The sequence below is a fragment of the Melospiza melodia genome, chromosome 15, assembly GCF_035770615.1.
Source record: "Melospiza melodia melodia isolate bMelMel2 chromosome 15, bMelMel2.pri, whole genome shotgun sequence".
Classification (NCBI taxonomy): domain Eukaryota; kingdom Metazoa; phylum Chordata; class Aves; order Passeriformes; family Passerellidae; genus Melospiza; species Melospiza melodia.
Window position 1 is genome coordinate 18,304,367 of NC_086208.1, and position 27,989 is coordinate 18,332,355.

Genomic DNA, 27,989 nt, shown 5'->3' on the forward strand with positions numbered 1-27,989 from the left:
CTCTCTACCCTTTTTATAATTACAATGGTATATTTAGTATTTGCAGGTATTTATAGTGTATTTACAGCCTCAGCTCTACCCTTCAGAAACTGGGAGGTGAGGGAAAACACTGATGGCAGCATGGACCACTACAGTGCAGACCTGGCTTCACCCAGTGGGCTGTGTAGCTGAATTACAGGAGGGCTGAGGGTGCTCAGGGCAGTGGGTGTAGCACTGTACCTGCAGCTTTCCGGATGTGCAGCACGTAGCCAATGATCTCCTTGGTGTTCTGCAGGGGCTTTTCCCAGGACACCTGGATGGTGGTTGCAGAGACAGTCTCTGCCCTCACGCTCTGAGGAGGGCTGGGCAGCCCATCAGCCCACAGCACGGTGAGGCGGGCGCTGGCCTGCGTGGAGCCCGCGCTGTTCTCGGCCAGGCACTGGTAGATGGCTTCATCCGCCTGGTTGATCCCATAGATGGAGAGAGTGCTGTGTGGGGACATGAAAGGGACAAGCATCACACTGACTGCCATGGTCCCTGTGCTGGCTCCCATGGCAGGGCATCCCACAGCCTCTGTTTCCACAGAAAGCTTTCAGGAAGCTGTGGGCTGGTGCTTTTGGGGAAGGAGAAGTCCAGGAGGTGGACGTGTCATTCCCTGTGACTGGGCAGATTATCTGTCGCGACTGCAGATACTGTGGTTCAGGTATAGCCACATGTGGGCACAGAGTGGGACAGGGAGCAGCAGGATCTAAAGGTGTGGGTTCAGGAAGATCCCAGCCACACCACAGAGCCAACTCTGTGGCAAGTGCATCCACACAGCCAAAACAGCTTTAACTGGCTTATCTCCAATACACACCAGTGAGACCCATCCAGGCTAAGCCAAGTCCAATCAAACTCAGCCAGAAAGCCCTCTGGTGATGCTCTAATTGCATTATAACACATTAGAGCTGTCTAAGGGTAACACCAGGATTAGCTGATTTATCCAGCAGGGTTATAGCCTCAGCTGCCTCTTCTGCACTTCCAGAAACACCATCACCATGAGCCAAAAGCCAAAGCTTATGAGCAAGTCATTTGTCTGCAGAACCTCTGTGTGTGAACCTTGCTGCCTTCCAGGGAAACAACTAGAGCAGCTCTTCCAGCCTGCCCCTGGGGGCTTCCATATCAGGTTTAGATGGTGTTTTCACCATCCAAGAAAGGACAGGCACTGACTACCCTGGAAAACATCCCTACAGGAGGGGGAAAAGCCAGCCATGTACCAGCTTCCCAAATGAGCACATTCCTGAGCATGGTGCCCATCTCTGCACAAGGACAGCCAGAGTCTTTGTACATGTGGCCACATGAACTGGAGGCCATTTCTGCACTGCAGGACCCTCCAGCAATGGCTGTGGACAACTGGAGCAAGTTCAGGGCCAGCTCAAAAGTTGCACCACCCAATATCTTTAAAACAACACCAGTGAATACTTACTCAGAAATAATTGTGTGCCATATAAGCTCTGTCTTGCCATTTGAACATGCAAAGCAGCTTTTCTCAATAACAGCTGCTCACAAAAAGGGACCCATCAATGAAAGCTCCACTCCAAGCCAAGCCAGGAACAACATGATTCAGGATGTGAATCCATCAGACACAAGGCTTCCTATATAAATAAATATCAAGTGTATCCCTCTTCTAAGGCATGGCATGGTCACTGTCACCAGTGGGTACAGCTCTGAGCTGGAAAGGCAGATTTAACACTGGAGATGTTCTTTTACCAAACTCTGAGGCAACAGCTCAGGTTATGGTAAAATCTGCCAACAATGCCTTTGGTCCTGGGAGGGTGTTCTCACACACAGGACATCCCTGGGAAAACTTCAGAAGCTCACATGAGCTTTTTCTTACTTTTCTATAAGAAATGACTGAAACCTAATGAAATCCACATCCACTACTTGCTTCTAAGGAGAAACAAATTACTTTCTTCTCCCGCAGTGAATTCTAGGTGGACCTGGAACTTGACTGCACATGAGTAAATCCCAAGCATCCCTGCTGATGCAGGGGACACTTCAAGGCTTTTTGGGAATCGCAATCAAAGCTGCCTTTTATGCAAATGAAAAACTGAACATTGGAAGTGGAAATTATAAATAACCTGCCACTGCCTGCCTGTATGTCAGAACAAATGCTTCTTCTAATTGCAGCAAAATATTGGTCTTCATATATTAAAATTTATTATTGCTGTTGATTTAACATTCCTATTTCTGCCTTGCAAATTATCGGGGGCTATGGTGAGTGAGCAAATGTTTAACAGTCATCTATTTATGTCCTGTGCCTTTGTTTCCTTGGAAACATTGTAAATGGAATATCAAATGTGATGGTTTCAGCTGATATGGTGATTTTCGAGAATCAGCCCTAAGCTCCTCTCATAGCCACGGGCTCAACGTATCTGATTAAATGGAAGGAGAAAGGCAGAGCTGGGAGAGGGCTTGGGGAGGAAGAACCCGATGTGTGGCTCAGCTGTGTCAACAAGGGCTGACTCCTGTGAGGACAGATGGCAGAAGGCAGAATTACGCCATCCCAGAGCTGCACTCCCAGCCCTGCACAAAGCAGATGTGTGGAAGGAGCAGCAGCACTTCCTTCTGCCCCGTCAATGCAGGGATTATTTCCATGTGGCTGCTGTGCATCTGGGCACCCAGAGCAGCCAGGCTGGGCTACCACACGGACCAAGAGCAGCCTTAAGCTTCCCAAGCACAAAGCAGATCTGGACCAAGGGGTATTTAGGCTCCGCTGCCTCCAGGTGCATTTACTTTCTCTGCTTAGAGAGAGGAAGATGTGAAAGGAGGGAGGAAGAGGGGAGCTATGCTGAAAAGCAGTGCAAGGAGCCTGATGGCAGTGCTGTGATTCTGGGGCCAGAGACTCCTCTCTCCTGGGAGGATTTGGGGGTGAGCAAAGCTCCTCATGTAGGACACAGATGATGTGAAGGATGCCAGTAGTCCTGGAAGGATGGCACTTGGCCACTGGGACCTGGAGCTGAGCAGAGTCTCTGTCATGAACAGTCAAGTCAAAAGAAATAAATAGTATTTTCTGGGAAGTTGGCATGGCACATAGCTGGAAATTTGCTTCAGGCTTAAGAAGTTCATTTTCATTGAGATTTCCTTGGCTGTGTTTGGATGTGCTGTGCAATGAGAGCCTTGGCCATCCGTTACCTGGGGCCCACGTCAATGATACACAGGTAACAGGACACTAAACCAGCTGGATTTTTGGCTGTGAGAGCATGGACAAACTGGTGAACAGAATGCCCAGCATCTAAACACCAGCTCCATGAGAATCACCTCCCATGTGGAGGATGCAGTGCAGCAGGGCCAGTGTTCAGTCCAGGTTTTGCTGCTTTTTGTCTTTTCTTTTTTTTTAAGAAAGCTCTAACAAAAGGAAGATCTGTAGTTGCCGTGTGAGAAGGCGCAGAGCGTCTCTGTGCATCAACCATCTGAAATATGCAGTGTCCTTTTATTTCCTCCCGTCAACACGGAAAAAATCTGTCACTTTGGGACATCTGCTGCTGGAAAACTTTCCCGCGAGTGCCAGACTGGCAGCGCCGCGAGCACGTCAGACGAGGCGAGATGCCAGAAGGCTTTCTGCTGGTCACCAGAGCCGCTCGGCGAGCCGAGGGCTCCATCACATCCCCACACAATGCCCTGACAGGCATTGATGGAAGTGGGGAGAGGAGCTGCTGCAGATTCACACCCGGCTGAGCTGAAACGAGAGGCCTCGAGAGGCTGCTCGAAAGCCGCAGTATTCCCAAGCTGTCTCCCCAGTTCATAGGCAATCAGGATGACTGATCTGGCTCGGGTCAGGGGTCCAGGCCGCTGACCGGAGATCGGCTTTCCAAAGGCTCCTCTGAAAAAGTCTGCGAACTGAAGGAAGGCTCTTCATCGATTCAGGAGCACAAAGGAGAGGGGCCCATCTGGGAGGGCATCAGCCTGCGCGCGCACAGGCGCACAAAGGAGGGTGTGTGATGAAATTAATGCAGAGAGCAGGCTGTGGCTAGCAGGGACAGCATTCTGAGTGCCAGCAGATACAGAAAGCCACTAGTGCCACATTCAGATGCCCCATCCCTGCTCTGGCTGTTTGTCATGACCTGTGTTGTGCTGTGCTGCATTGAATGATCTGTTCCTGGGCTGCTGGCCTGTACCACACTGGGAAGGAGCCTTTACCCCCCCAGCTTTGCAGAAATCCCCTGTATTCTGAAGGTTGCCTTTCACACTGGAAATTAAGGTTAAAAACTTGAAAAGTGACACTAAGCAAACACTGCATATCATTCCAGCCTTCTATTCTATATATTCTACACATATTCTTACACGTCCAGACATTAAATATCAAACAGAACATCCTAGGTGAAATTGGGTTGGGTTATGCAGAAGGACTCATTTCTATTTTGCAGGTACTGCAGTTCACTGGCCAGGATCCCAGCCCAGTCTTGTGATTTCAGACTCATCCAAGAGCAGCTTCTGGAAGGCTGTTGCTGGTCCCAACCACACAGTCTGTTTAAATGAGCCACAGGGTACAATCACAGACTTAACTGAATCCTGCCCCAGGAAGCAGAGAAGCCTTTACATCTTCAAGATCATGAGGAAGCAAAAAATATCTCAGAAAAAGCTACTGGAAGGAAGGGCAGAGCCTGTATTAGTAGGACTGCAAGTGCAGACACCTGTGAGAGCTCTCTGCTGCTAAACTGAAAGTCCCCCAAACTTTTCCCAAGCAAGCAGCACAGATACTGAAGCAGAAAAAGACCCAGCCTTATTTAGGGGAGACTAATTTTAGGCTACACCACTATGGGCTCAGTCTTGCCTCAAAGCCTCCCGTGTAAGGACCATTTTCTGCTGATGGATTTTGCTGTGTGCAACAGTTGGAACAAACACTAACTCCGGATTCAATGCACTTCAAGAGCAGCTCAGTGGAGCAGCACACAGAGAAATTACACAGGCAACTTGGTAGCAAAATAATCACAGCCACATGAGAAGGAGATGCTGATGCCTGTTGCCGTTGGCTGAACCAGGGCTGCTGCAGGCCCTTTTTGTGGGATATGGCTGTGTGATCCCAGCACAGGATCCCTGCTTGGTGCAGGGATCACGCTGATTCCACACTGCTTAGATGGATTTGTGCATCTGTGCAGCCATCCTCCTTGCAAAGGCCATTTCCATGTGTCTTCCAAAGTCAAACCCATAAATTATGTTTAAATCAGGAGCAGCGGGTTCACATCCCCATCCTCCACATACTTATTTGTCATGCTTCTGGGAACTGAAATATGATTTGCTACAGAGCACTCTCCCCTCAATCATAACCATCTTCAAACTCGTGGCATAAGGAACTGCAGGCTTGCCTGTCCTCCCTTATGTGGTCCAAAACTGTACAAATTGAAGTGTTTGTAGGGAGAGTGCACCATGAAGGGATGTACAAACCCATCTGCACCTTTCCACACCCAGCTAATGTGGGGTTTACAGAAAAAAGCCACCTTTGGAATGACAGCCTCTGGTTTCCCTGGGTTTGGTACCAGAAGGGCTGTCAGGTCCCAGGTGCTGGGATGCTTGTGCTTGAAGGCCCCTCTCTGTTTCTGCACTGGGATTTAACAGCACGAGAAGTGCAAGAAGAGCAAAGTTGTCCTGATGTTTATTTATGAAGGAGTATTTCCCCCGATGAGCCTTGAACATTCATGGCCCTGGAAGTGAGACATTTCCAGAGCACTAAACCAAGGGCAAAACAGTGAGGAAGAATTTACAAAGGTCACCAAGCAGAGCGAATGCCACCTGAGCCCAAATTCTAACAAAGCCTTTTTCTGGTGGAACAAATGAAGTCCCTTAATTACAATTTGTAAATATAATCTTCTTGGAAAATCAATATTTAGAGAGACTGCCTTCTCTGAAGATGTTGGCCTTTGTTCCTTGCTATTATGGCAATATAAACCCCATAGTGTCATACACTTCCAGGCTGAAAATTACCCCCCTCAACCTGATTGGGTCAAAGTAAGAAAAGCAATAAACCTTTCACAGTGGTAATTTGGAGGCTATTTCATGCTTCCTTGTAAATTTTGAAGTCATAACCTAGAAACATAATTTTACACAAGCCCATGTGTAAATTAATTTTACACAAGCCCAACTTGGCCAGTAACCACACCTTCCTTCTGCAGCAGTACTCCACTTCTGGGATGGGCTGGTGAGGAATTTTGCTAGAACTTCCTTTTATATCTCTCAGGCATTTGGATCATGATCTATCAGAATCACTCCGGGAGCAACATGGGCATCTCTGATCAGCATAGAAGGACAGACTGCCACTGCTGGACACAGGGATGGCTCTACCAAAGACCATAAGGCTCCATCAGCTTTTCCCTCAGAGAGCTTGGCTCAGCCCCTCACCCTGACAGCAATCGGCTGCATCCCCAGCCCAGGGGCTGCATGGCAAGGCAGCCCCATCGTCAGCTCCTTCAGTCATTTTTATTCACAGCTTTTAATGGAAAGGCCCACAATTCCCTATGCCTGAGCCTTCATGCATTTTTCATTAACAATTATCCGCTATCCCAGAACTGCTTTTGATTTTTTGCTAATCATCGATTGGCTATTTTGTTCCCACACAGCTGGCATTTTCAAAACATAACAACCACCTCTGGAGAGGGCACAGCAGAAGGCTGATCTTTAATGCTAATGTGCCCAGAAACCGTCAACACATCAGGTGATGGGAATTCACATCTGAGGGACCACGAGGGATGAGATATTTATTGGATGCAGCCCGTGAGGCTGATTTTACTGTGCTGAAAGCCTGGAAGTTGCTTAGCAAGTGAATGTCTGATGTTGTACCAGCAGTCACATCCAATCTCCAGTGAATCCAGTCCTGAAGCTGCAGCCCAGCAATGAAGGGTTTTTGGAGTCCCCTCACCTTGTAGGGTATGCTCTCCTTGGATTTGCAGTTACTGCATATGAGTGACAGTGTGGGGTGAGGCAGATGCAAAAGGGCCCTTCACAGCTTTGGGGAGCAACAGATCCATTGGCTGTGGGTTTGTGCTGCTGCCCACAGGGCCCCAAGCTTGCAGGAATAGAGCAGTATCTCAAACACTATCTTCTGCAGGTCTGAACCTTGCTTTTGGCTGCGTTAATTTACAGAAATGAAGTTGCTCCCAATGACACATTTTGCAATCAATTAGCACATGATATGTTTTGGGATGATTTACTGCTTTTTTCCTAAAAATCCCTTAGGGAGTATTCAGACCTCTATGACAATATTAAGCAGAGTTTTAATCCAAATGAATTTTCTAGGAAACCATGTAATCTAATTAAAAAGCTCATGCTGTAGTTTAGTAGCTTCATCACCAGTGTATTCGAGATCCATCTTTACACAGACAAATATTTTCCAAGCGCAACAGACTGATAAATCCAAGACATAACCACAAACTGATTCTGCCTGGAACTAAGTGGGTTACAGCACTTAGTTATGCCCATGAGAGTAAAACAAGGGCAAACTTGAAAAAGCTCAGGTAAAAAATCATCCATTGATGTGTCTCCTCCGTGTCTTGGAGCTCCCAGCCCTGCTGCACCAGTGAGGGCATTTTCAGACTGACAGCTTTGGAAACCACCAGGCATGGCCACTTGCCTGGAGCTGGAGGTTGGAGCCGACCAAGACTAGTGTGGAAGACAACAAAAGTTCAACACTGTTGAGTACAACAGCCTGTGGGCTCAGCTTTACAATCACATTACTATATCTTGAGAAGATGCCACGTGTCAGGTGAGCCCCAGGAATGGGCTGAGCTCCCTCAGCCTGTGCCAGATGCTGAAATCTGTTCATTCAGCTTGCTGTGGAAAATACTGATGCTAAATTGCATTAAATGATTCCCATAAGAAAACGATTACAGAGATGTTCACCAAGTTGCAGTTCATGGGCATGAGTAGCACAGCTCCAGGCACAGGGACCTGGCCAGGAGATGTGACCATGACCAAAGACCTGACTCCTGCTCTCCTCAAGTGAAGAGGAACGATTTCACAGGGAAAACAACTGAGCAAGACACAGAGCTGGATTCAGTGTCACTTTTGCCATGGATTTAACGATCACTTCATCACGTTTGACTTCACTTCCTCATCAACAAAAAGGGATGCACTAAGTTCCCTCCTACCCCTTCTGCTCTGTTCATACCACAAAGGGCAGACGTGCCTCAGAAAGCCATGCCATGAAGTAGAAAACCACACGCCTGAGCTGAGTGTCATCTGTGTGTGCACATACAAAGTTTTTTGAAGCTCTAAAAACTTTCAGTTTGGAGAAAACCTCTGCTGATTGAGATGGTTTTATTACCACTCACACCTTATCCTTCTTGCATCACACATCCTTCCATCACTCATGTAACAAAGCTTTAAAACCCGTCAAACAAGACAACAAAAAGCCACATTATACAGACACTCAGAAAAATAAACTCACTCCTGTCCCCTGAGGAACAAGTCATGGTGCCTGCACAGCACTTCCCAACTGTCAAAACTGAAGGTCCAGACCCTCCAGCGAGGCTGGGTGGTTGCTTTGCTGAGACACATTTGTTAATATAGAGAGCAGCTCTATGACACCACAGAGTACAAACCTCTACCAATACATCAGCTTTACAATACAGGTGCTATTATTTTGTAGTATATTTTTTCATGCTATTTCCATAGAAACTACATTGTTGAGTGGTAATTTTCACACTAAGTGCATCATTTCCTCAGTACAAACATCCCCATCCCCTCACAGGAAAATGCAGTTATTTAGTACTCAGAGAACACACTCTTCCCTGGTGAGATAAAAGGCTAAAATTTAGTGAAAGTCAGGCTCCACACAAATATTATTTCTAATATATTTGCATTTGCACGCCCAGGAAGGTCAATGTTCAGGCATTAAAGCACAGTTCCTCCACTGAAGAGTCTATGTGGTCCCTGTCAGCTCCAGGAACAACATTTAGCCCTTCCAGAAATACCCAGATGATAATCAGGACAAAAGAAAAACTTTTCCTGGGTTCCTGCATCAACAGTCAAAGTCTAATGCTGATGTCCTGGCACAAAAATTCATGGAGCACCAAACTGTAATACTGTAAGGTGCAGCCAGCAGGACTGGAACAGTGTTTTAGTTTATCAAAGCCCAAGCTGAATTCACAGATCTGCTTCAGAACACTGCCACCTTCCCATCGGCTCTTTGCTATATAGAAAGCAATCCAGCATCTCTCCCACTCCCATTTCCCCAGCAGTGCCAGAGCCCCGTGCACCAGGACCTACCTGTTGTTGTTCTTCAGCTTGATGTGGTCGCTCGTCTCCAGGATCTGCCCGTTCCTCAGCCACGTGATCTGGGGAGGGGGTTCCCCTTGGGCCACGCATGTGAAGATGGCAGTAGTCCCCACGGGTCTGGAAATGGACTGGGGATGCTGCACAAACTCTGCTGGGGCTGAGAGGAGGAAGGAGAAAGAGGGTGAGAAAAGTCCTGGTACAAAAAACCACCTCGACAATAAGCCTTGACTGCCCCGGAACGTGGAATACTTGTCCAGCCCACAGCACAGGCAGCAGATAACTCTGGTTTGGATGGTGTGTCTGTAAGCAATGCCAAACTGCCTTTTGGTTGCCCACCCTAACAGTCATGGCTTCACAGGAGGCACCTGAAGGCCGGATCAGAAGTGACTGAAAGCTGAGATGAGTCCTGCAGGGTTCAGGCAAACAGGACCAAGGTTTAAGCTCCTTCACCTCTCCCTGGTCTCCCAGGGAAAGCGACCCCCATGCTGCAGCTCGGGAGAATGTGCTGTTTGCTCAACAGCAGAGCTCAACCAACACCCTGGCTGTGTCTAAAGGACCTGAATGGCTTTAGCAAACTGCTTGAAATGGAAAGAAATGTATGGATATCATACAGCAATCTGGCAGGATGTTCTCTCTGCAGTAAATATCAGATTTGCTGCCAATTTTTCCTGTCAGCAGAAGATTAGGGAACCTTTTGTCTCCAGATCTTCAGCCTGGGACTTCTGGGGTCCTGCCAAGCCTTGCAGAAGACTACACCATGCCTGTAACTGCTGCTCACCTTGCCACCAAACGTTTTCACCTTTGGCAGTAACATTTTTAAACAGAAAGCAATCTCTTCCTTCCAGCAGCTCAAATTAGATTTAAAATAATTTATCAGAATAAACCACCGTTTCAGCCTACAGAAAGCAGGGCCTGACAGACACTGCCAAATAGGTGAGATTATTCAAGCAGTTCTGCTTCAAAGGGCAAAGTGATAAATATACTGCATGTTGCTACTGAAACCTAAAATCAGGTGGAACCGGCAGCAGACACAATGAAGACAAACAGATAAGAGGCACAGCTCCATAATAAATTTACTGACTAACATCACATAACGGATGGCTGACATTAAATTTTTTTTGACAAAAGAAAGATTATCGAGGGAGACACATTCAGAGCCGCTCACTGGCGTTTTCTAAGCCTGGGGTTGGTGGCTGTACCACGAACAGAGATGTAGGGATTGGAGAAGGGAGCAAACTGGTCTAGAGAAATATACTGAGGAGTATATTTCTCAGGCTGCAGGTGGGGATGCAAGAGTTGAGCATGGCCAAAACATCCCTTGGGGTTTCCTGCAGCATTTTGGGGGGATAAAGGTCTTTCTCAGCTGTGTGCCAGTAAGGGAAGAGGTAACACGGCCAAACTGCAGGGACAGGCGCTCGTGTGCGAGTAAAAGTCCAGTTGTGCAGATTCTAAGTCCTCCAAGCAGGAATACAGAAGAATTCATTGCATAGCCTATCCCCCTTGAAGGAGCCCCCTTCTTCATTTTTAATAATCAGAGGGAAGTGGAGCATGGCAGGTCTGACTTATGTTACAGGTACAGGGTATCCGCCAGCAGAGTTTATTGTCAGGCCACCGCTGTCAGCGCTCGGCTCCACTAATGAACCTGATCCCAGCAACCCAATGGACACGTACTTCCAGAACCTCCTGCTAAACTTCCCCATGTGCCAATCAATCTCTTGCCCTTTTACTTCCCTTCTGTGTTTTTGCTCTAGACTTACAGATTAAAACAAAACTCAGGATGGGTTCAATAAAAGTTGGAAGCAAGGATAAACAGGGGGAAAACCCCTCATCCCTGCCATGAATGGCCCCTTTGTGGTGTACAGTGAGAGCATTAGAGACTTGATTTTCCTCAGCCTCCTGCCCCCCGCTTCGTGCTGGCGCAGTTTTGCAGGAGCAATTATTTTGCAAGTGGCTGTGCACCTCCCTGCTTTCATCTGGGCTGCCGAGCTGCACCCGCAGCACTCGCAGGTGCAAACCCACGATGCCAAGGAAGGGCACAGCCACCTTCCAGCTCCTCGCTGCAGCTTCATTAAAGATCCTCTTGGCTCTTTGCCTCTGCCTCCCGCTCGCTTCATCAAATCTCAAACGCACCGTTTGTTCAGCAGAAACAAAGTTGAAATATGGAAAGAAGCATCCGGCATAACCCTTGTGGAGCCGCCGGCTCTCCTTATCCTCCCTTATTAGCCCGTGTCAAGAGGCAGTAATTGGAGGGGCTCGCGTGTGACTCGGGGTAACGAACGCGCAGCTGCGGCCGCTGGCTCGGCGCCAGTCACGCTGCTTGGTGCCATGGCCCGCGGGTGCCTCGGGTCCCTGCTCCCCTCTGCCATCCCTTCTCTTTGCAGCCTTGCTAAACACAACCCCAGCCCCTGCCTAACTTACTTTAACTCTCTGGGGAGCAGGATCCCGCCTCTGCTGTGCCGAGCTGTCCCCTGTTCCATGGCATCCCTCACTGCAAGACATAGATTGCCCTTCCGCTGTTCTGCTCTTCCTGGCTTTCCCCAGATATTGCTCTGTCCTATTGAGGTCTCAGTGTGAAGTTGTAGTACCAAAATGGCCCAGGTGAAAACAGAAACCCATGGAGTTAGAGGACAGGGTCTGGGAACAGATGGAGTTTAAAGGACATGGATTGAGAGGGTGTCCCTCTGCTACCTGGACCAGGACGCACCCAACCTGTGTTCATAACCAGTGCTCCGAGGAAGGTGCCCTCAGGAAACTGCTGGTGTGTGGTCTCAGGGTAAATAGCTCCTTTCCTGGGCAGAAAACCATCTCCTCTCCTCTCCCAGGTCCTCTCCCCTGCCCTTCCAAACAATTTTGACAGGATCCAAGAGTATGCCTGGGTTAGTGGGGAAGGAGCAGGAGCCAACCCTGCTGACTGCCAGCCTTGTCTTCAGCCAAGCCCTGCCCACTGCCAGCCCTTCACCCTCCTCATCACTCATAATTAACAGAGCATCTTGCCAGGGCCCATCCCACCCTGCATGGAGGCGCAGTGGCCTGAACACCTCTGCCCCTTCCATACTACGTGCCAAAAGGCCATCACAGGCAGCCAGAGCAAGCATTTCTCAGTCCTCCATTAAGATTTAATAAAGATACTAATAGAGATCACTGTTAAGAGCAGAGGATTCAAACGTGGCAAGGAGGAGTGGGCAGGATCCAGCCCTGGCTTGTGAAGCATGAAGAAACCAGAGCATTGATTATTCAGGACTTAACGGGAGGGAGGGGATCATGCATTTTTAATGAATATTTAAAGCATGACATTGGTATCAAAAAGCAATAACACTTAATACCACCCCCAGAATCATTAACAAAGTGATTCAGTAGCTTTTACTGTGCTCAGCAAACTGTGATAGCATGGAGATGCACTGCAACAGCAGCTTCTAACAGGAGACCCCAATGAGCTCCATCTCTTTTGGGACAAGCCAGCAGGGACCAGCAACCAGTGTGTCCCCCAAGATATCAGGGAGCTTTGCTGTCTTGCTGTGCGGTTGTGGTGTGGTGCTTATGGCAGTGCCTGATGGCTCACAGAAGGTCCCAAGGATCACTGAGAAGATCCTAAGGTTAAGGGAGCAGTGACAGCCAATGCTCTGGTGCCAGACCAACCCGTGCCTCTTGCATCCCAGTAGGAAGTGTCATTAATTCTCAAGTTGACGGAGTGGCAGGGTTGGGAAGGGAGGCTGGGGTGAAGAGAATGAAGAATAACATGGAAATAACAAAACCTCATAAATTAGGCTACTGGCACCCACAGTAAGGGTATAAAGGAGAAGTCAGGTCAATGGGGAAGTCACTCAAGCACAGCAAATGGTGACAGGAGATTTAAGACAATTGCTGCTCACTTGGCTTCTCTCTCTTCCCTCTAGGGGATACTCAGATATTTACTTGAATAACTTACAGCAGCAGTGATGGGACTGGAAGGGCCAAAGATGGAAACTGTGCCCATGTCCCCTGGAAAACAGGCAGAGGACCCTCAAGGAGGCTGTCATGGAGCCTGCCTTTCAGCCCTCATGAAATTCTTGTCCCAGCAAGGCGCAGGCTGGAGCTCCAGGGCAGCAGGTTATGTTCCCATGTCACCCACAAGTGTGGTCCTGGAAGAATGGTCCACAGGGATGAGACACCCCAGCTCACTCCAGCATCCTGACAGACAAGATTTGAGTGCCCACCTGTCCCTGTGTGGTGGCTTTTCTTGAGAAGGAAAATGTGGACAGGAAGGGAACTGCTCCATGGGGGACACTGACTCACACAGCACATACTGAAGCTGGTTTGCAGAATGAATTCAGGGCTAAACTCAAGGACAAACCAAGTACCACAGAGCCACAGCATCTGCAATACATGTGCTGCTGAATTCCAGCCCCAGCCAAGGCTTGTGATGGCAGCGAGCAAGAACGATGGAAGAAACATCAGGAAGCGCAGCGGTCGCCGGATCTGCTGGACCAAGGAGCGCTGCCCAGTCCTGCCAACAGCAAGCAAGGCAAACAAGGCAGGCATTGTCAGCAGAGCCTTCAAACCCATGTCCTTAAGATGGGCCCTCATTTATGAGATGGGATCTCATTTTTCTGCATAGCTTTCAGGAGGAAATGAAGCGTGGAGTGGAGAACACTGGTGACCATCTGGCCATTCACAGCCCATCAGTTTGTTATGACACCAAACACATAATAAAGCACAAAAGATTGCACAGGAGGTAGAGGGAAAGTGCTTTGATATATTTTTTCCCTTGCCACTGAAGCCTGGTCTTCCCTCGCCTCACACACACGCACACCCTTGGCTTCAGTCGGCGCCGCATTCGGCCCTTCGACAACTCCCCCCGTGAGACTTTCATTGGAAGCCCAGCACAAAGCAATATTCAAATGGCTGCGCTGGGATCTGAAGGGAAAATGGAAACTTTCTTGTGTGAGAACCTTACAAAAGAGATCAAAGGAGCCTAAATGGCCAAGGGAGGGTAGGGAGGGAAGGAGTGGGGGATTGACGCCTTCTCCTCTGGAGGGAGGAGGAATTCCCAGGAAGATAATAATCTGAAGGAAAATCTGCAATGGAAAGGACATTATTGCTGGAGGAAGAGCAGAGCCCTGTGTTGGGACACCTGTGCCCATGAAACTGTTGGATGGGACAAGGACCACTGCTGGCAGCAGGAGGGAGGACGTGGTCTCAGTTCCAGCCTCCTGCTAACTCCTTGCCTTACAACAGGAAACATCGCCTTTTCTCCTACAGTTTCCCACCTATAAAACGTCCCGCCTTCAAAAGACTGGGGCAAGTTAATTTGTGCCTCTAGGCACTTCAAGGGCCCCTGCATAAAGGCAGCAAGTACCTGCCCTGGTGTGCTTTGAGGATGCCGTATTGTCCTAGCCCTGTGCTAACTTCCTCTCCAACCAGGCTTTTGATAGCCCGCTCTTTGCTTTTCTTCTCTTTACGGATGTAATTTGCATCGCTGACATCTTGACAAAGATAAAACCCACAGTCTCCCATGTCAGTCATTATCACTGTTTTCTTCCCAGATGAACCTGAACAGCAATCATTTGTACCTCTCAGCTGGAAAATTCAGGCAAAATGAGATGCAGAGGCAGGAAAAACTGCTTCCAGAGGGAGAGTGAGCAAACCTGGGATGAGCTCAGTTGCCTGGCCAGGGTCTGCCCCTACCCTGCTTGGGGAACATTCCCCTAAAAAACATGAAGCATTTTAAGGGTGGGCAATACTGGTTGGGGTCCTGGACACTGCAGGTCCTGTCTAAGGGTTACTCCAAGGACACACTGCCCACACTTCTCCACACCACTGCCAGATCCTCTGCTGATGCTGAATGCAGGAGCATCCTGCTTCCACAGAAAGACTGGGCTCCTATGGCCCTGTGAGAGACATTTTAGGGACAAATTCTCATCTTGGCTTGCCAGGAGAAAATCCACAGTAATTCTACATCAGTTGAACTCCAGCACTAGACCAGTTGCTCAAGAGCTGATGCTCAAATCTCCAAAAAGACTAAAAACTGCTATCTGTAGTAATGAGAAGTTGTGCTACCTTTCACCCTCTCATTCAGTTGCTAACAAGTGCAGCCAACCATATTCAATAGCTGAATTTTTAAAACTTCATTGATTTTCCAAGTAAATTGTTTTGGGTCTGTCTCCCTGTCTCCTGGACATCAGCTTGGCATTTGGGCTTAGGAGACCTCTCCTACATGCACTATGTGCAGAGCTGTCCTGCAGCAGCTCTAAAGGGTTTGTATCAGTACAGAGAGGTTGCTTTTAATGCTGGGGTTGGTGTTTCTTAATAAGGGGATTCATAGCTGTGCCAGCTGGGAGGTCCCCTCATTGCACGGCTCACCCAGAAATCCAAGAGCAATAGAAACAGTGAGTTTTCACCTTGTCTCATTGTCTGATCAGCACCTGGGGCTCGGGAGGCACAGGCAGCCCTTTCTACCCCTTTCCACACTGCTCCTCCGGGATCACCGCCCGCGACTCCTGCGATCTGCCGGGGACACCAGGGCTGGAGCAGGGTGAGCATCAGGGCTGGAGCAGGGCACTTTCCCCATCAACAGCAGAAAGGTTCAATTAGCAGCTCCGGCAGGAGGTGTGTAATTTTAGATTCAGGATATCATCAGTCAATAGTTAATGAGTGAACTGATGAGAGCGTGAGATGCTTTAAGTGGACTAGCTTGAAGAGGAGGTGAGTGCCTGTAATCAGGGGCGGATTGCTGCCATTCAGAGCGCGCTGCCAGCTGGGTTTGCCTTCTCAAATGCTTGCCTGGCTCCCCTCACCATGGAGACTGGTCTCATGGAGCATGTGGAAGGGATTTGTGTGCTTTCCCTAGTGCTGATCTCTACTTTGGGCTGAACTGCCCTTTACAAGTAGCATTTCAGGACAGTTGCTGCAGGAAGAAGAGCAACCTTGTATCCCATGGGCTCAGCCCCCAAAGGGTGCTTCACTAGATCCTGGCAACTGGCTCAGACTTAGTGTCAACTGCTACATGAAGCAGTCTCACAGACCTTTTGGAAATGGTTTTAGACTTACTGGTGCCATTTCAGTTGGAAAGCAATACTCTGTGAGTGGTATCCAGTGCTGCATATCACTGCAGGAGTCATATCTATCATTCAGAGGCATCCAGTATGAGAACAGTGACCATGTCCTTGTATCACTAAGGTCCATGAGACAAATTTGGTTGATGAATTCAGGCTTTCTGCTGAGATGCACAAGTATGGTAACAAGTAACAACCAGAGTCTGCTAAGACAATGCCTGTGATGGGGTGAGAGATCACTGTAGCCCAAACAGCTGATGCCTCAGTTGAACCACACCTGGTTGTGACTCACCTGTGTGGGACACAGACTCACCCCCACTTGGGAAACCACATGTCTAGGAAAGAAGTGCTTTGCCTGGTACCACCAGAGGAGTGAAGTCAGGACCTGTCCACCCCAAGCCCTCGGGGTGCCAGGGCTCACCTTGCACGACGAGGCTGCCCTGCGCCGTGCGGCGCACGCGCGTGCCGGGTTTGTTGGCGGCGCACACGTAGATGCCAGAGTGCTGCACCGTGAGGTCCGAGATCATGAGGTTTCCTGTGCCCAGCACCTGGATCCCCTCCACGCCAATCGGGCGGCCGTCTGAAAGAAGGGGAGAAGGACAAGAGTCACATTCTGGACCTTTGGGCAAGGTTCTCCAGGGCACAGCCCTCAGTGAGATCCAATCTAAGTACTATGGAGTGGTGCCATGTTCTGCTACTGCCATGTGCCAAGTAAAGTCAATAGGACTTAGCCGATGCACTTATCAGAACTGCCTTCTGCAGAAATCAGATCCTTATTTACGTGTTTGCCCCAAATCACTCTTTGCTGCTTAAAAACCCAAAGTACCACCACAGGAAAAGTGAAAGCTTTCAACCGTGTGTTCAGATTAAGATGAAGTACCCAGAACACCGTTCAACAGAGTGGTTAAACCAAGTTAAATCATCTCTGAGCCATTGCCTACGTTCTTCCATTAGAATGAGCAGGGATCCACTTAGCTCAATAGCCTATTTCCAACAGAAAGGCTTCATGAAGAAGTCGAGCTAACCTACTCCAGTGCTTCCCTGATGCACTTTCCCAGCCACCAGCAATTTATGACCTGCAGATTACCTCACCCAGAAGTTACAACACTTTACCTGTTAACCCTTGATGGATTTTTGTGGCTTCTGCAAGTAACAGAACCCTGGATTTTTGATTCCTTGGCCCTTGAACACACACTAGCTCAAGGCTGAGGAGCTGGTCTCTCAGCTGGTGGTTAGATCTCATTTACTGTGGCTTGGAAGGGCAACTGAAAAGGGCTGCCCCCACCCCAAGTGCTGGATATGAGGCACATGAAATAGTTCAGTATCAGGGAATTCACTTTTATCCTATTTTCTCTGGAAAATTCCCAGCCAGCTCTAATTACAATGTGTTTCATTAGTATCAGGCTATTGCTTTCTATTGTTTCATTGATTTGTGTTTTAAGACACTGTCTGACAAAGGCAGCTCTAAATCAGGCCTAGCACATGTCAGGGTATCTGAGCAGAGGGGCAAGGCAGGGGAGTTTTACTGGAGGAGCAGTTAAAGGGAGCACCCTTTCATCAGACAGGAATCAGGGATTCAGTTCTCTCAAGTTTGCTCATGGAGGAGTTTAAAGAACCTACAGAAACCAGAGAAGCAAGAACCAGCCCTGGTGATGGCCCCACCTGGCCTCCCCATGAGACTTCCATACTCATGTTTTTCAGGAAATTTTGAAGCTTAAAGTTTCATTGCTTCATTAGACAGGAAATGCCAGACCTCTTCATTATTTGCATTGCAAAGAAAAATGCTTGGATCTTTTAGAGACAGAAAAACAATGTCATTAAAGAATCACACTGCTGGCCAAGCCACCACTGCAGTAAATGGCTCAGTCATAAAAAGGACAGTAAAACATGACCAGTCCCACATTTAATGAGCAATAACAAGGAACCATTCCTTCCAAACAGCATTTGAACTGAAGTGTAAAGAGGTCTGAATTAAATCCAAATTGAACTTGATTTCATCTTTTAAGTTAGACCTTTCAGAAGTCTGTATTTACAACAGGTGTAAAAATCAAATCTCTCTCTTGAGGGAGGGATGGGACCAGTGAAAGATGTGAAGTGGTCACACCTGGATCCTTCATCACCTCAGTGCCTTGAGAAATACCACAGAAATGGGACTTGAATGTCAGCAGTTTTACTGTATTATTTATAATGTCCTCCATCATTTTAGCATGCAGAGACTCAGCCTGCAGCAGGTGCTCCCACCTCCCCACCACCCAGTCCAAATACCAGTATCAATATGCCCTCAGTTATCTCTCCAATTCCAGCTATTAGAAGTCTGGTGGTCTGAGGAAACATCTCCTGTCCACACATCTTTCATTTCCCTGGAGAACAAAGCCCTCCAAGCTCAGAAGCCTTGCTGGATCTGCCATTTGGGTCAGTGTGGCCACCTCTAACAGCCAACAAAAATCACTGTGCCTGATCACCTCAGACACTTCTCACTCAACCCCTCCTTTCCCAAAAGCACTGAAAAGGACTTCTACAGAAACATCTCTACTTTCCCAGTCTGTTCCATCCTTCTCACTCTGTGCCTCCCTCAGCCTGAGCCATCCTGCAGTCAGCTAGAAGGTCTTCAGCTAATATCTACTCCAACTTACAAACACTGACAACACATATAAATAATACAGAGTGTTTACACAAGAAATTCCTTGCATCCTGAAAGCTCAGCACTTTGCAGAACCGCTGTGCTGAGGGACTCACACCTGCTTTGCAAGGGTTGCTATTTATTTTAACCCTGTTTTCTTTACAGGGAGACCTGAAGAATGGTTTGGATCAGGCAATCCAAACCCTGCAAATCCACCTTCCTGGCATCACCTGCCACCACTAAGTCATCCCTTCATGGAGGAGATCTGAAAAACTGCAAAAGCCAACACTTGCTCAGTTCCCAGAGCTGTCAGAACCCAGGCAGGCTTGAAACCACTGCTCATTTAACATGACCTTCTGCTTCTTTTAAAGAAGTCAAAAGCAGAAAATTTGAGGGCTGAAAAAAGGCCAGTCTGGAGGGAAATGCCTGACAGGTTTTCTCTTTCGATCCCTCAGCTGATGAGGACAAAAGGGGGAGGTTCAGCTCTTGTGAAGAGCAGAGTGACCTCTAATCAATCAAGGAGACCATTCTCCAAATGGGAGATGCTCCCAAAAGATGCTCTGGCTATAGACAAGTAGAGACTTCACTGAATCATAAGATGGTTTGGTTTGGAAGGGATCATAAAGATCATCTTGTTCCAATCCCCCTTCCATGGGCAGAGACACATTCCACTACCTCAGGTTGCTCCAAGCCCCAGCCAACCTGGCCTTGGACACTTCCAGAGATGGGGCAGTCACAGCTTCTCTGGGGAACCTGCACCAGGGCTTCCCGACCCTCACAGGGAAGAATTTCTTCCTAACAACCAATCTAAATCTACCCTCTTTCAGCTTAAAACCATTTCCACCTTGTCCCATCACTGCACACCTTTGCAAAAGTCCTCCTCCAGCCTTCCTTTAGGTACTTCAGGTTCCCCATGGGAGTGAAATCTAGATGAAGGATGCCTGCAGTTTGGGAGCCCCATGATTTATTTTTCCAAGGTGAATGTGATGCTTTCTGGAGCCCATTCTCCGCCTGCTAACCGAGTGATTGGCACACCAGCACCAATTACAGAGCCCCTTAAAACGTGCCAGGCAATATGAATATGCAACAACACGAACGCCTTTCTTTTATAAGTAGCAAGTAGAAAGAAAGTAACAACTTTCTAATGTTGATCATTTAGGTCTTTTGTGAATTCTTTGTATTGTGTCATAGTAGCCTTCCACTTTTTAGACACATGGGTCTCCTGCTCCTGAGGACACCAGGCACTGTGGATTAGCATATTTAGAGTACATTGCAACAGTTGACTATTCAGTATGTGAAGTGGTGAAATTTACTCTATTATTTCTAAACACTTACGGGAACGGTGCTCCTGTCAACCAGTCAGCCATCTATTGCAAGCTTCTGTGTCCAATAAGTTACCAATTAATTGGCTCCTACAATTGTTGTATAGTTTACTTCTTGAATGGCTCCCTCTTTAGTAATTTCCTTCCCATTGTGCGGCCCTTTCTGACAACTTCTGTATAACGCTATCAGATAATCACTGTCCTTTCTTTCTCGCCTCACTTTTCTGTATCTCTCTAAATAGTTTATTATTCTGCTTTGGTACCTTTTATGGAGGCCAGCTCAGTGGCCTGTCAGTTAAAGGGTAAGGATACATTAAAATCGTCGCTCATTCAAAAGGCTTTGCAGTAAGTGCCCAGGATATTCATTTGCGCACACATACAGGTCCAAGCCTGAAGTGCGTAGCTCTGAAAGGAAAAGCCCTGTCTTCCCTGAACAAACCCTTAATGATTTTACATCTCTCTCAGAGCCTGCTCTCTAATGAATGTTGACATTTCATGCACGGCGAGACACAGGAATTCTGTTTGTGGTCAGGGGCTACAACATATTCCCAAAGAAATTAAATTCAAAATTGATTGTGTGACACTCAAAAACTGGCCCAGAATTTGAATGATTTCCTTCAAGCAAAATATAGCTAGCTGCTTTTCCCACTGAAAACCGGCCAGGTTTTAGCAAAGCCAAAGCAAGAAGTGCAAATGGTGTTTATGGCTTGCTTTCCCCTGTACCAGAAAGCTGTGAAAGCAAAATTGTTCTTTTGCTCCTTTTTGACAGAAGAAATGCCACAATGTCAAAACTGTGAGCAAAGGGGCTCAGAGAGTTTCCAAAAAGGCAACGTGCCCTGTGCAAAGTCCCAACACAACAGCAATGCCACAGCTTTTCCTTACTTCTACAAGGCAAGAAAGATGCTCACACAGAATTGACTTTTTTTGCTTAAATTAAGGCATTCCTATTGCTAAATCAGCTGGATCTCTCTAAGACTTTGTGGCTGTTGATTTTTTAATTTCTGCAAATGGATTAAAGATATTTTTTTCCTAAGATGAGTGAGTTATCTGTAGGAGGAACTTCAGGAAGAAGACCTTCATATGGAGGAAGCCAGAGCTGACAGATGCTCTGAGGACCTCCCTGTCCAGCACAAACCCCTCTCCTTCCTTGTGATCAAACAGACAAGGAGACATGAAAGTGCTCCTGAAATGGCTACAAAGAGATGACAAAGCCTCCAAGTCATCAGAGAGCCTGTGCACCGCGTCGCTGTCAGGATCACTGTCATCTTAAACGAGACCTTGTGATGCTTTGGACAGGAAACATTCCTGCTGAAGGGAAGGGAAAATAACAAGATCTGTTTCCCATTCAGTAGCTCTGATTCTGCCACTGTGCTACAAAGTAGCATGGAGAGGGTATTTATTTTTGGTGGAAGGCAATGCTGAGCTCAGACCATCCAGACAAACATTTCACAGTGCTATTACATCTTCATTATTGCACTGCTCTATAGAGACAAGTGTTTTGAAGAAGGCAATAAGCACTTATAATTAAGGCAATTATAAAGTAGTTTATTATAGTTGAGCTCTAACATAGAACTGTCTTGTGTCCAAGAGAACCAAACCAGTGATATACAGTATCTGGGGAATTTCTAAAACAGCATCAATCTGATGGTTATGGCTCTGGAGGCAAAAATACCAGTTAGTGGCATACAAAGGCTGATTTTACAAGCCACTAGAGGATGCAAGGAGGGAAAACATGGAAAACGTGCAGCTGATATTGGATGCAAGTCCTCATTCCCTGGCAGGCAGCTCTGGAGTGGGAAATCACCCTGCCCATGAGCTGACCATGACCCTTGGAGAGCTGTGGGGGTGGAGTCCCACATCCAGCACAACAGCATGAGACAGACTTATCCCTGTTTGTGCTTCACAGCCACCTTGAGAGACACCAGGAGATGAGCATCCCAAAATTGATGTGACCTCGAGGACCACAGGATCTCCAGAAATCCCAACTGAACCCAACCCCACTGAGCAGACAGAGTTACAAACTCTGGGAGATAAAACAAAATCCATCAGCTCTTCACTCAGCACAGGTTTCTGTAGGGCAATGGAAGTGTTGTTCTGAGCAAAACAGTTTCTAAGTTATCATCACAAAGTTAGAACCTAAAATAAACCTTAGAGAAACACAGTCCTTCGCTCCTCCTTGCTTGCAGGATGCCATCAGACACTGTCTCTGGTTTCCATGCCGATTTAAAAACATATCACGGACCCCAGCAGCAAGCATTTGTTTTTTCAGGGCTTCAGACACACTTTAAACATTCTCTCCCCCTTAAAATTGTTTTAAAACTCCCTGAACAGGCAGCAAATTTCTTTTAAGTCTGTTTTTATGTGAAAGATGTGTTTGTGTATGATTTTGCTTCTCTAGGCCAACAGTGGTGATGTTTTTGATGCAGCAGCAGAAGATGCTGTCACTTGAGAAAAGATAAAATTATCACCTTTCATGAAACATCTACAGGTTTAACCAGCCCACTTCTCTAACAGCTGAAAACAGAATCTTGGCAGAGAGAAAAAACAAAGTGTAGACATGAGGATAAAAAGCACTTCAAGCCTACAATTACCTTCTGTGGGAAGGGAGAGGGTGAATCAGCTGTTGTATGAAACAGGCAGTGGCACCTACCTATTTGCTACATGATGGCAATGGAGAGGAGGAGGAGGAGGAGCCCCCAGTGACCCCAGGGCTTACCCAGGCGGCTCCAGGAGACGATGGGCCGGGGGTTGCCGGTGGCGATGCACTCCAGCACCGCCGTCTGGTGCACGGTCAGAGTCAGGTTCTCCGGGCCCACCAGGATCATGGGGTCCTTGTACACGGTGGAGTGGGAGCCTGCAACGACAGCACCATCGTCAGAATGCTTCTGATTGCCTCTTGTTTAAAGGGAACATCGAGGACTTCAGGCATCCTCTAAGCACATCTCTTCCAAGTACATATCTTCTTTCATCGGGAGCTGTAGTCACAGGAGGAGTAATGAGTTCAAACTGGAAGAGGGTAAATTTAGTTTGAGTAATGAGTTCAAACTGGAAGAGGGTAAATTTAGTTTAGGTATTTGGAAGAGATTCTTCCCTGTTAGGGTGGTGAGGCCCTGGCACAGGCTGCCCAGAAAAGCTGTGGATTCCATCCCTGCAAGTGTTCAAGGCCAGGCTGGGCAAGGACTTGGAGCAACCTGCTCTAGTGGAAGGTGTCCCTGTCCATGGCAGGGGTGGAATGAGATGATCTTTAAGGGTCCTTCCAACCCAAATCATTCCAGGATTCTAAATTATGTGGCTGATGTAACCCTCAATAAATCTCAGACGTACATGAAACAAAAGGAGCACAGTGTTTGTGTGACAGTCACACTGAACATATTTTAAGTGTGCATTGATTATTCCTGGGGAAAACCCCTTAAGAGATGATCCAGCCACAAACAGCCCTGTTAACACCTGGATATCAGCAACATAAAGAAGGAACTGCACTGTGAACTGCAAAGAGAAGATGTGCATGGTATATAAGGAAAACACAACATGAAAGACAGCAGGAATGCAAATAAATGAGGGAGTTGCTTTATCTTTCAGCATTTCAAGCCACAGAGTAATCCATACAGACCCCAATGCCTAACTCTGTCTCTGTGAGCATCCTCTCTTGCTGCTGGTGTCACTTGCTCCAAAAGACCTGTCCTGGGACAAGGAGTGATGGAGGTAACAGTCCCTGACTCCTGCTGAGGAGCCTTCTGAGAGGAAACTTCTCTGATGACTGCACCCTACTTTTTCCTACCATTTTCCTGCAAGGAGAGGATGCATCCCATTGCACTGATACAACTGTGACATATTTGCTGCTCGTGATACAATCACTAATCCTTTATTTGCACTATAGTAGCACCAAGTGGCAGCAACCAAGAATAAAACCCATCATGCAAGATGGATGTGCAGACCCATAATAGAACAAAATCCTGATGCAAGGACCCTGGACATCAGACAGGCACAAGAAAGGCAAAAGGAAACACATTTCACTAGACAGAATGACAGCATGGGACAAAAACATCATCCTGTGTTATATATACCACAGCTGAACCCACATCTCCTGAGTCCCTGAAAAGTGCCTTATCCCTGAGCCAAAAGTCCCCACAGCCTTTACTCCCATTTTCTGGAAGCAGGAGAGGAGGAGCCCAAGAGATATTCTCAGTTCTCCATCAGTAAACAGGAATACTGAAAATCTCTGCATTAGTCTTCCTCCCTGTCTCTGATGAGAGCTGGGTAATACTCCAGAACTGCTGAGGTCAAAGCAGTGTTTAAGGAATTCCATCAATCTTACAGCTGCTGGCTGTAAGAAAAAGCTCTGGACACCTGTAAAGAGAAATACCTGGGCTGGTCATCTGCCCCCAGGCAGGAGTGAGGCACAGGGAGGGCTGGGGAGCACAGCCCTGCTGGGCTTTGCCAAAGGGATCAACTCACACTGACTCCTGGACATGGACTTCCCAATGTTCAAAATGCTTGTTACAGGGAAGTGATCCACCAAAATCTATCTACAGGGGCTTTTCTCCAAGAAAAACAATTTCTTCCTGCAATTTTGAGTGTTACCCGTTCACAGCAGCTCAGGGGCTGGAATCAGGGCATAGCAGGGGGATTCCACAGTGGTCCAAGGGCAAGCACAGATCAGAGCAGCTCGTTTGTTAATTGTTCCTACGGGGGCTAAGCAGGGAGCGATAAAGCGACTCCGAGCTTGTGTGTAAATGGGCAAAATCCAAGAAAAATCACCGTGTCAGTGTGACTTAAGAGCTGACTTTCTCACTAAATGCATTTCACTGCAAGCCATAAAATGCAGATTTTTTTGATGAGAACCAGAATGCACAATAAATTCATATGACTGGCTGGTTAACCCCAAGAGATCTGAAAAACAATACCTTCCCCTCAGTACCTTGGAGTGCCTTTAAAACCCATGTAGATTTATTGTTCTGAATCACAATACTAAATGTTCGCGCTTAGAATAATACGGTATTATCAGCGTATTATATAGCGATTTCAATATTTCAAAACACGGAGAAATGAAATGAATTGTCCAAGGTCACCCAAGAATACCAGCAGATGGGAGCCAAGCTCAAAGCAGAATTTATGAAACACACTACTTTGACAATAAAATATTTAAATATCACATTCTTTCATTTCTATTCTGAGTTTTAGATATTCAGGTTTTTGAGTCTGGATTCAGCTCCCTGAGTCTGGACAAATGCTGTCCAACTCTGGAATTGGCATTTCCACCACTGCTCACCTTCTGCAAAGGCCATGGAATGGCCCCGTAGCTTTGCTGCTGAGCCCATCACCCACAGCAGTGACAGCTCCAGGGCCAGCAGGGACTGGGACAGAGAAGTCAGATGTCAGCACTGCACAAAGGGACCAACCATGTCCCAACATCAAGGAGGAGGTTTCCTTCTTCAATCAGACCAGCTCTTTGATGCAGGGTCAGGAAGGAAGGAGTGATAAAATGAAGGACTCGTGGCAGGCGAGTGCTGCTGGAGCTCAGCAGGGTTCATGGCAGCACAGGGATTTATTCTGAAAGGGGAAGAGGCTCTAATGATGACCGTGGTCCCCAAGGACTCTGCCAGCAGCAGTCACAGTGAGGACGGGAGGTCCCCAGCACTGCCAGCAGTGACAGGCACTCCAGCAGGGACAGGAGCGTCGCCTGCCAGATCTTGATCAAAAGGACAGCAGCAGAGAGAGCCACAGCTCACACTGGAAAGGTGTCAGTGCAGAGAGGCAGGCAGCCCCCTCGGGAGCAGCTCTGCTGAGCAGGCACTTGAAAGTAATCAATCAGCAGGACTGGAAGACATCTCTGTGCTGCTCACTGCCGGCAGCCCCGCCACCACCGCCAGGCAGAGGAGGGAGAGTGCTGCAAGCAGGCTCCTTCATCCCCATGGGCAGCCACCCTCCTCCTCCTCTCCTGCTGGGCCGTGGCAGTACCCTGCAGGGCACAGGCTTCCAGAGCCCATTCTCACCATCTCCCTCCTCCCTCCCAAGCCAGGGCTTGGATTGGAAACCTTAGGGGGGCTGACCTAGTGCTTCTCTGCTGGTGAAGCAATGGCTGAAGCTGCTGCCCGGCAGGGAAAAGTGGGAGCCCTCCTGCCATCATGAAGAGCAGAGAGACCATTCCCAAGATACAAAAGATTTGCAAGAATTCTGCTTACCCCATCATGCCTAATGCCATGTGCACAGCAGCACTCACGTTAGCTCAGTATTTACTGACACAACACCCACACCAGCAAAGCAATGCCCCGTGCACCTCCGTGGCTCACCACAGCCTCTGCTGCTGTGCCAAAGCCAAGGGTTCACATGCTAACACATACCTGCTGTCCTGATTTAACAGATATTTGTGTGTTCTTAGCAAACACCACAGAGCATAAACCTTTTCCATGGAGGTTTAACCCAGTGCAATGAGTTTTCCATGCAAATGTCCAGTTACAGCAGTGTAGGCACTGAAGCATGGTCCAAACCCTTCAACAAACACTTACACACGGTGCCCATATTCATCATCCGACTGCTTTAAGGAGGAGAAAAAACCACAAATGTTTCATGGACAGGAAACCTGGAAAATATCCATCTGCAATGAGGGATGGTCAGATGAGAACAACGAGAGCTTTCTGCCCTGTGAGAAATAATAACTCAGGCCAGTAAACTGACACAAAGAACTTCACCACATTGATAATTTACTGTTCTTTATTCCCTCTATGTGGCTACTGTTTGCACAGATCAAGCAAACAGATAAGTAGCAGGTACCCAAAGCTCCTAGGTCTTTCAGAACCAGTTAACCTGCTTTCTTTCCCATCAGAGTTGATATACACAGCATCACTCTTCCCTCAGCTTCACCCCACTTCACACGTGCTGCCTTTTTACAGTCAGCAGAGGCTAATATGACAGTTGGTACAGGTGATAAGTCTGTTCCAGAACCACTGGCCAGGCAGTGTTTTGGAGGGTGATGGGAAGCTGTGAGATGTATGCTGGAAAGCCTCCAGCTCCTGGGTACCAGCAATTACCTGTATATGATAGACAGGAGCATCACAACTCAGGGGAAAGACCTTTGGCTGCATGTAAGAAAGAAACACCCACTCAACCATCCCTGGGGAGACTTCTCCTGCCTGTTATCTCTAAAGATGCTATCTCCATTTCCACAAGGAATCTGGGATGTCCCGCACTGGAGGGGATCTTAACAACTAACAATCCAGAACAAGGAAGGTGTTATGGCTGGACAGAGGAATGCCTCTCAGTGTGTTAGCCTGAAGCTCTCTTAAACTGTCCTGGTCCAGAACAGCAGTGGGAAGAAGGCAGGAAGGCAGCCAGGACAGCGTAGCTGGCACTAACCTGACACGGTGAGCCGGGCCTCCCGGCTGAACTTCACGTTAGCAATGTTGGTGGCAACGCAGTGAAATATCCCACTGTCTTCTGCTCTTAGCCCCGTTATCTGGAGAACCCCCTTGGGGAGCAGCGTGTACCTGTGGGAAGAGAAAACAGAATCAAAAGCTTGCAAGGCAGGACATGATGTGACAGCAGGCTGCACACCCATCCAGGCGAGGCAGGCTGGCTCCCTGCATCCCAGTGCAGAGGTGCCAATACCACCAGGATGTCAACACCCCTTTAGGCTGAGCCCACGCCTGCTTCTGCATCAGTTCTTAGGTTTTTTTGGATACTTGAGCCTCTGGTCTTCTTTTACAGGGGAATAAATGAAAATAATTTATCTCCTGATGCATCTTTGAGAAATGGTGATTTTTGTTGGAAGGCTACAAAATAGATGCTTCC

The 27,989-nt window shown here is 47.8% G+C and overlaps 1 protein-coding gene across 1 annotated transcript in view; it reads right to left on the minus strand.

The window, feature by feature from the left end:
* The window catches only part of IGDCC3 (immunoglobulin superfamily DCC subclass member 3), a 94,683-nt gene that overhangs the window by 7,715 nt on the left and 58,979 nt on the right, over nt 1–27,989 (minus strand). The window contains exons 4-8 of the mRNA XM_063169969.1: nt 27,555–27,685; nt 22,918–23,055; nt 16,681–16,839; nt 9,220–9,385; nt 220–467 (exon numbers count right to left, since the gene is read on the minus strand). Of these exons, the coding sequence (XP_063026039.1) occupies nt 220–467; nt 9,220–9,385; nt 16,681–16,839; nt 22,918–23,055; nt 27,555–27,685 (842 nt within the window). The remainder of the gene's footprint in view (nt 1–219; nt 468–9,219; nt 9,386–16,680; nt 16,840–22,917; nt 23,056–27,554; nt 27,686–27,989) is intronic.